We start from the raw sequence: 8,533 nt of genomic DNA, 5'->3' as shown, positions 1-8,533 counted from the left end.
ACCAAACGACCACTAAGGGTAAATTAGGAACTAAGTGTTAAATTCTGTTAAACTGGGCATCTATTTTTAATATAGAGGACACGTAAAAATGGACGGAGGGAGTACAGATTAATTTGGGATATCATGTGAATTTTCGTAGGCATTGCCTTCTGTTAAGGTCCATTATATTTATTGTTTACCTATTAATTATGTTGCTCGAATCCTTCAAAAATATCTTCAGATTCTCCTAAAATTAGTACTTACAGTTTAAATTTTTTTGCCACAAATGCTATGACCATTTTGGAAGATCCGAGTAACATAGACTATTAAGAGTTATATTACCCGTTACTTATGGCAACCTTTTTGTTTGTTTGAGTTTGAAACTAATATACTTGGGAAAACTCATGTAAGCGAAGTAGTCAAGAGTAACATGACATACTCTGCTAGATCCCGACAAAATACATAAAATAAATGTAGCTAGACTCATAAACGTGGCTGATTTTCTACGTCTCTTATGCAATTATTTCCTTGTTGGGCGCTAAAATGTGAGATATTTTTCACTAACCTTAGGCAAAAAAGAACGAATTTAGGTGTGAATGCACGGAACACAAAATATAACAGAATTGTCCATCCGATAATGAAATTGACATTTTAACAGGGCATCAAAGGACAGGAAAAGAAAACTCCAACAAGAGTGCAATGATTAATTTAACATATTGTGAAATGGCAAAGTGGCTTCCTTCTTCATGAGATTCTATCATAGATTTATTTGTCAGAAGAACACTCAGAATTATCACTCAACGCCAAACTAACACGCAATGCCAAAAAAAATCACCATCATTATATGACAATTGACACCCCTATACACCAAACACATAGTCAAAGACATACCCTGAAGGCCTGAATATAATTTGAACCAAAAATGAAAAGACACCTCCAGTAATACTCTCCCAACTCCTCCTGACAATATAAAATAAACACACAGTTGTAAACAGTGTAGCTGTGTAGGGGTCCTCTTAGGAATTTATTTGAGGAAAAGAGTACCTTCCTGTTGCTCTAGGGGTGGACGGAATTCTCATTTGGATTCAACTTATATAAACTTGACACTTGGCGGCGAATGATACGTATTCTCACTGGGTTCAGCTGATTAAGTACTATAAATTCTAAACTCATATTAATGTATTAATTAATGTTAGAAGGACAATAATGTTTGTATTAAAAACTTTGAAGATTAAACTCTTTTAAGTTTATATCCAAGACCAATATCTATTGACAGTGTAAAAAATGTGTTACAATTTTCGTGTATTTTAATATATAGCAAGTCCAAGTTACCTTATTTTTCAAGTCAATAGACTCGCCAGGAGCAGTTCAATGAAAATTATGGCCTACAGCTAGACCTATTTAAGATGCCCTTAAACTTATTTCCATAAAATTTCTGTCTCAAGGAGGCACGAAAGCCTTGTTTCTGATTTATGGATCAATTAAACGAGAACAAAAGATAGCTAATTAATTCAGAAAAAATTAAGTTTAGATTGAAATTTTAGACACAAGAAAACGAAATGAATGTACGTAATACAAATGATGAAATCAGAATTGAAGAGGGAAGTAAATATACTAACTGATAATAGAAAAAAAAATTACCATAATTTACGAACTTACTTGTACTACAAATGAAAGAAAAAACATTGAATTTATATATATATACACATATATATATATATGGGTCTTGCTAACATACTACGAAGGTAGTATGTTAGCAAGATATCCATTTATGTTTTACCCAAAATATCCTTAATAGCTTATTGGAACATATTAATGGAGGAGGATTTTTGGTCATTTTACAAATAATACTGAACCCAACACTTTTGGTACCCCATTTTCTTGTCCCTTTCTTGACTTCTGAGGCTCTGTCCTCCTTTCTTGTTCCCCACACTCTCTGTCATTTCCAGTCACCCGGATACATCTTCAATATTAACTAAAAGGACACCATGGCCAGAATCTGTAATAACTAAAACGTGTCTTTCAATTTTGAGTTAGTTTTTAGTTTAGTGTCATTAGAGGAGTTTAGTGTCAATAGAGCTTGGAGGAGTTACTGATTTCAAAGTTAGAAATGTTGCCAAGAAATATATGCCCTTAAGTTAGAAAGAATATTGGTTTAATGGCCGGAAGAATCTCAATTTCAGAACATAATTTACAATCCATCAAGAAGAAATTGAAGCTAAGGAGATGGGTCGAAATCTGTAAAAACCCAGAAGTTTTTGTCCTTCTCTCCTTTTTTATTTCAGATTCATTCAATGTAACACCAAACTTCCCCCGTTGCTAATTTTCTCCATAGAATTTAACTTCTAACGCTTTCACAATCTCAAACGTGATTTTCATGACGCAGAGTCGCAGACGATTGGGCCTTATAAAATACTAAAAAATTGCAGGGACTTGGTCTCCTTGACCGCTACAATCGCTGAATTTTTGGGTGTAAAAGGAGGGAGGGAAATGAATTGGTTTTTCCAATGAAATGACAAAAATGTCCCTTATTTTAATACTTTAGTAGAAAATAGTAAGGATATTTTGGATAAAACAAAAATGGGTATCTTGCACGCAGTATGTTAGCAAGACCCATATATATATATATATATTATAGTATTTTGATGTCTTCTAACTTTTGGGTCTAAGGCAATGGCTTCGGTTGCTTGCCTTTAAGCCAATCTTGTTAGCCGGTTATCTTTTAGGTGTGATAATGTTAAATACTAAGTAAACTTGTACACTATATAAAAGTTAAAGCCTCCTTATTTCTTTCAAATCAACTTAGAGTCCATTAGGATTGACTTATTTTAGGTGCTTTTAAGTATTTTTGTAGTGTTTGAGTAAGATTAAAAAAAAAAGTATTCTCTTTGTTCACTTTTACTTATCTACTATGGACTTTGCAGTTGCACAGTCTTTAAGAAATAATAAATGAAGTGCATATGTTACCATGATACCCATATTAATTGGTCTATAATTGCATTGGATTCAAAAAATGATTTGGAATAAGTATTTAATGCAAAGGCAAAACAGCAAAAATAAATTATTTTTATCTTGATATGCGAAAGTGGACAAGTAAAAGTGAAAATCTATTTTTGAAATAGTGGACAAGTAAAAGTAAATGGAGGGAGTACTTTTAAGCACTTGTTTCAAAGCCAAAATAACAAAAATATTGGAGTAGTGCGTCAAGGACGAGGATGACAAAGTATTGGTAGAGGATGCTCTGATTAGACAAAGATGGCAGTCATACTTCCATAAACTCTTGAACAATGAAGGTGACAGAGACCTTGTGTTGCGAGATTTGGAGTACTCTGAGATGCGTCGTGATTTTGGATATTGTAGGAGTATAAAGGTCGAGGAGGTTAAGGGTGATGTTCGTAGGATGCGTCGTGATTTTGGAAGAGTGCAGGTGGGATAGGTTTGGCTGACTGGTTGTTTAATGTCATTTTTAAGAAGGCGAAGATGCCCGAGGAATTGAGGTGGAGTACGATGGTCCCTTTGTACAAGAACAAGGGCAACATCCAAAGTTGCAACAACTATAGAGGTATTAAGCTGCTGAGTCACACTATGAAAGTGTGGGAAAGGGTGGTAGAGATGAGGGTGAGAAGAGGCGTGTCCATTTCAGAGAACCAACTTCGATTCATGCCGGGGAGCTCGACTGCAAAAGCCATTCATCTTGTGAGGAGATTGGTGGAGCAGTATAGGGAGAGGAAGAGAGACGCACACATGGTTTCATAAGGCTTACGACAAAGGGCCAAAAGAGGTTTTATGGAGATGCTTGGAGGCTAAAGGTTACTTGTGGCATACATTAGGGCGATCAAGGACATGTATCAGGGAGCCAATACTAGGGTAAGGACAGTGGGAGGAGACTCGGAGCACTTCCCAGTGGAGATGGGATTGCACCAGGGATCAACTATTAGCCCATTTTTATTTGCCTTGATGATGGATGGTTTGACACAACAAATTAAAGGTGAGGTGTCATGGTTCATGTTATTCGCAGATGACATAGCCTTGATTGATGAGACCCGTAGCGGAGTGAATGTTCAGCTGGAGGTGTGGAGACAAACTCTGGAGTCTAAAGGATTCAAGTTAAGTAGGACCAAGACAGAGTACATGGAGTGCAAGTTTAGTGATGTGACACATAAGGCTGGCGTGGAAGTGAGGCTTGCTTTCCAAGCTATCCAAAAGAAAGGAAGTTTCAAGTATCATGGGTCTATTATACAAGGAAATAGGGATATTGATGATGATGTCACCCATCGTATTGGTGCATGGTGGATAAAATGGGGGCTTGCTTTATGAGTGTTGTGTGATAAGAAGGTGCCACCAAAGATTAAAGGCAAGTTCTACAAATTGGTAGTGAGATAGACTTTATTGTACGGGGTGGAGTGTTAAGCGGTCAAGAACTCGCATGTCCAAAAGATGAAAGTTATGGAAATGAGAATGCTGCGATAGATGTGTGGGCACACCAGATGAGATAGGATTAGGAATGAAAATATCTGGGATAAGTAGAAGTGGCATATATCGGTGGAGGACAAGATGCGGGAAGCACGGCTGAGATGGTTTGGGTATGTGAAGAGGACAGACATAGATTCGTCAGTGTGGAGGCATAAGAGTTTGGTTATGGACGGTTTCAGAAGAGGTAGAGGTAGGCCGAAGAAGTATTGGGGAGAGGTGCTTAGAGAGGACATGGCGCAGTTCTAACTTACCGAGGACATAACCTTAGATAGGAGGCTATGGAGGACTCAGATTAGGGTAGAAGGCTATTAGATTGTCCCGCTTATCCCTTCATACTAGTAGTCGCAGTTTTGATCTACAATTTATTGTCCTTTGGTTCTTGCTACTATAGTTGTTTCTTGTATCTCGACTATCTTATTTATCTATGGTAGCCACTGCTTCTTTTTCTCAGACTGCTTTATCAGGGCTTTTTCGCTTTCGTAAGTTGCATTTTCATATTGCTTTGAGCTATTTGTGCTTATCTTACCTTTTCTCGTCATATTTTCTCTTGAGCCGAGGGTCTTTCGGAAACAGCCTCCCGATCTTTCGAGATAGGGGTAAGGTCTGCGTACCCTCCCCAGATCCCACATTGTGGGACTTCATTGGGAATGTTATTGTTGTTGTTGTAACAAAAATAAGTCAAAAGTCATAAATTAGATTATGACTTATGCTTATAAGCCATTAGTTATGAGTTGTTATAATTAAGAATGTGAATTCATAAAATTTAAATCATAAATCTACTTATGTTGACACTGTTAAAAAATGTCACAATATCAACGTATTTTAACATGTTGCAAAGATGCTACCTTGTTTTTCAGATTATTAATTTCACTTATTATTAAAGTTTACCTATACCATATCTTTTAAATGACCTGAATATCAATTAAAAAAAAAAAAAAAAGATCCACACTAAAAGTTAAACTCGTCATTTTGTTCCAAATGCACTCAGCTCAACTACCTTATGTAGGAGTAGCTCCAAGAGCACTCATTCTCCATGGCATGCTTAGACATCATGTACAACCAAAACTCATCCGACCACAAAGGTTTTGGGACTCCTATGAGTCCGAGAATCTCCTTCTCTAATGACTTTGTCGAATCATCACGTAGCAATTCTATTTCTCATTCTTCTCAACTTCACCAAATGATGAAGAATGATAGGGTCTATAGGGATGCTCCTGTTTCCTCTGACTTTGAATTCAATGTCACTAATTATTCCATGATGAGTGCTGACCAACTTTTTTCCAAGGGTAGATTGTTGCCCTTGAAAGAAAGTTGCTCTCACAAGACAACAACTCTACGAGATGAACTCCTTCATGAGGATAAAGATGATTTTTCATTGAGGCCTCCCAAAAGTTCTACTAGGTGGAAGGGACTTTTACGTCTTAAAAAATCTCACATTGGGTCCAGAAATGTTGACAAAAACAATGAAGGGAATGTAGAAAAGAGGTCCAACGGGGGTCATGGAAGCAAGAATTCACAGGTACTGTTTAATTAGTCGCTAGTTTTAAACCAGTTAATTAAGGTCGACTGCCTGAGTACTGTGTATTCATTTCTATTTCAATTCCATTTCAAAATTCTAAAATAAAAATAAGAGAACTTCTTTGGTAGAGTCTGATACAATGAATACAACTGAACCCAATTTTCTTGATACAGAACGTATATTGATATATGTGTTTTCAGATATTTTATTACTACTATTGTTTCTTTTACTTGGTTATCCTTATTTTATTTTCTTTCTTCAATACTTTCATCCTAGCTTTTTATTCTTGCATTTCTTTCTAACCATTTTTTGAAAAATGATTTTCTTGATCTAAAAGTCTATCGAAAACAACCTCTCTGTCCCATAAAGATAGGGTAAGGTCCGCATACACCCAACCTCCCCGGACCCTACTTGTGGGGTTATACTAGGTATGTTGTTATTGTTGTGTTTTCAGACGTCACTAAATTTCAATAAATATTAAATTCTGAATTTATAATTCAAAAGTACTCCCTCCATTCCATATTAAGTGACCTTTTAGGCTTTTTATTTTATTTCAAAATAAGTGATGTTTTAAGATTTCAAGAAGAAATTAATTCTATTCTTCCAAACTTATCCTTATTTATAATCAAGAATCGTTAAATAACTTTTCTTTTTCTAAGCATTAATTAGGAGTAAGTTAGTAAAAATACTCATAATTTTCTAGGAGTAAGCAATTTCTTAAAGGGTGTGCATGAGCTAAAAGAGTCACTTATTATGGAATGGAGGGAGTACTATGTTAATGCTAATAGTCTTAAATTTGAAACAAATCAAGTATAAATACTAAACCTGCCTATGTTCTTTATTATTTATTTCCAGTGTGACAATCGACTCTCTGTCTGATATATTTTTGCAGGAACCATACAATGGGGCTGGTGGAGGATCCAGTAGTAGAGATGAGGAGTTTCGTTTTAATTAGCGTTGTTTACAGAGGCAGTAATAGGTTCTTGAAGGTGTTCGGGGGGTGACCATGGCTTCTAATTTTAGTTAATATGTTTAAGAAAATCACTCAAATTCTGATTAATTTGTGTGCTCGTAGCTATGGATTTTAACTTGTCAAAATGATATCAATTGTGGAAGTAACTGGGAATATTTGCTGTTTTCCTGTGAAAACATTACCATGAGAGATTAATGTTGAGCACCAAGTTGATGTATCTAATTAGTATTAATTTATTTTCAATAGATAGTATCTGTTCAGCATATTCATGTGGCATCTGTTTTGCATTTATGCATCTGAGAACTTCAACTGAAATGACAGGTATGGAGCTTTGCGGCTAATAGAAGGTATAAGGCTTTTGCATTATATAGGGCCCCCTCGTTATTCTTCCTCTTTCAATGATAGACACATTTGAGGAAGAGTTTAACGATTCAATAGAAACAACACTTAGTTGAGGTGTCAAAATGAAAAAAAGAGTCAAGTTTAGGGGGCCGCACATGCATTAAGCCTTAATTCATTGAAGTTCATACCTAAAAGTCCTACTTTGGGAATAAAAAACTGTATTTAAACGACAACTTTGTTCACTCGATTAATGATAGAGAAATATTTATCACCCCACGGGGTCACCGTAATCTTTGATAGTTTCTCTTAGTGAAAGCTGTGTTCACACAACTCCATACCCTGCCTAAATATATAGTTATATATGCATTGTTCTGTCTCAAGCTTGTTTTATTCACAAATGTCGATTATTACTTTTCTGCACGACCTTTGAAACTACTTTATAGACTATTAGTTGGGGTTGTGCAAGTAGAGAATGACGCCAAGTTGTCCGTTTAATTAGTATAATTCAAATTTAAGCGTGTAGACATTCACTGTTGCCAACTGTTAAAAGTTTTTGAATTGTTTAGGTGAAGACTGAATTGAATAGCTTACTAATTTAGGAGTAACATAAGACGGTGGTTGGTGCATGGGGAACCAAGAATATAAACTAGGAGTAAATGATTTACGTTGGTATATTTATGGGAGGTACAACTGTGACAGGCCACATTTAATTGGGAGAAGCAAATTCATGGGCCCGGAACAAAAATGCCTTAAAAAAAAATTGTTTGAACCAAAATACCCCAATAAAAAAAAATAGTTACAAAAGTACCTTTAAGCGCGGTAAAAAATCTTTGCGCTAAAAAAACTTTCTAACCGTAACGGTACCGTTAAGTGCTTTAGCGCAGTATTTTACTGCGCTATAGTGGTTGTCTTCTCTCACCTATAACGCAGTATTTTACTGCGCTATAGATAGTTGGGTTTTATGTATAGCGCATTATTTTACTGCGCTATAGTAGTCCGCCATTTTCCAACTTACATTTTCACTCCTTTTTACGTAGTTTAGCCGTATATTAATCATGCTTTGAGACTCCGGAACTTCAATATTTTATATAGAACCCTACTTATATTTGTACAATTAATAAGATAGGCTCAATACATAAAGAAAACACAATACTTTGGATTGTCGTTTTAGCGGTTGAAAAGTGCTCGAAGTCCCTTTTTGTTTGAAGACTTGTAGTCATTAGCTTTACGTTATTTATCTTTTAGGT

At 35.7% G+C, this 8,533-nt stretch overlaps 1 protein-coding gene across 1 annotated transcript; it reads left to right on the top strand.

Moving 5' to 3' along the window:
* Nucleotides 1-5,397: 5,397 nt before the first annotated feature.
* Nucleotides 5,398-7,207, top strand: LOC132048011 (uncharacterized). The gene is made up of 2 exons (XM_059438959.1): nucleotides 5,398-5,971; nucleotides 6,864-7,207. The coding sequence occupies exons 1-2, from the start codon at nucleotides 5,486-5,488 to the stop codon at nucleotides 6,924-6,926; spliced, it is 549 nt and encodes a 182-aa protein (XP_059294942.1). The 5' UTR covers nucleotides 5,398-5,485; the 3' UTR covers nucleotides 6,927-7,207.
* Nucleotides 7,208-8,533: the final 1,326 nt, after the last annotated feature.

This window comes from Lycium ferocissimum, chromosome 2, assembly GCF_029784015.1.
Source record: "Lycium ferocissimum isolate CSIRO_LF1 chromosome 2, AGI_CSIRO_Lferr_CH_V1, whole genome shotgun sequence".
Classification (NCBI taxonomy): domain Eukaryota; kingdom Viridiplantae; phylum Streptophyta; class Magnoliopsida; order Solanales; family Solanaceae; genus Lycium; species Lycium ferocissimum.
Note: the sequence above shows the minus strand (reverse complement) of the source record. Positions and strands in the feature narration are given on the sequence as shown.

Coding starts and splice junctions, on each gene's coding strand:
- LOC132048011 (XM_059438959.1), top strand. CDS start 5,486: ATGGCATGCTTAGACATCATGTACAACCAAAACTCATCCGACCACAAA. Junction 5,972..6,863: donor ATGGAAGCAAGAATTCACAG/GTACTGTTTAAT, acceptor ATATTTTTGCAG/GAACCATACAATGGGGCTGG.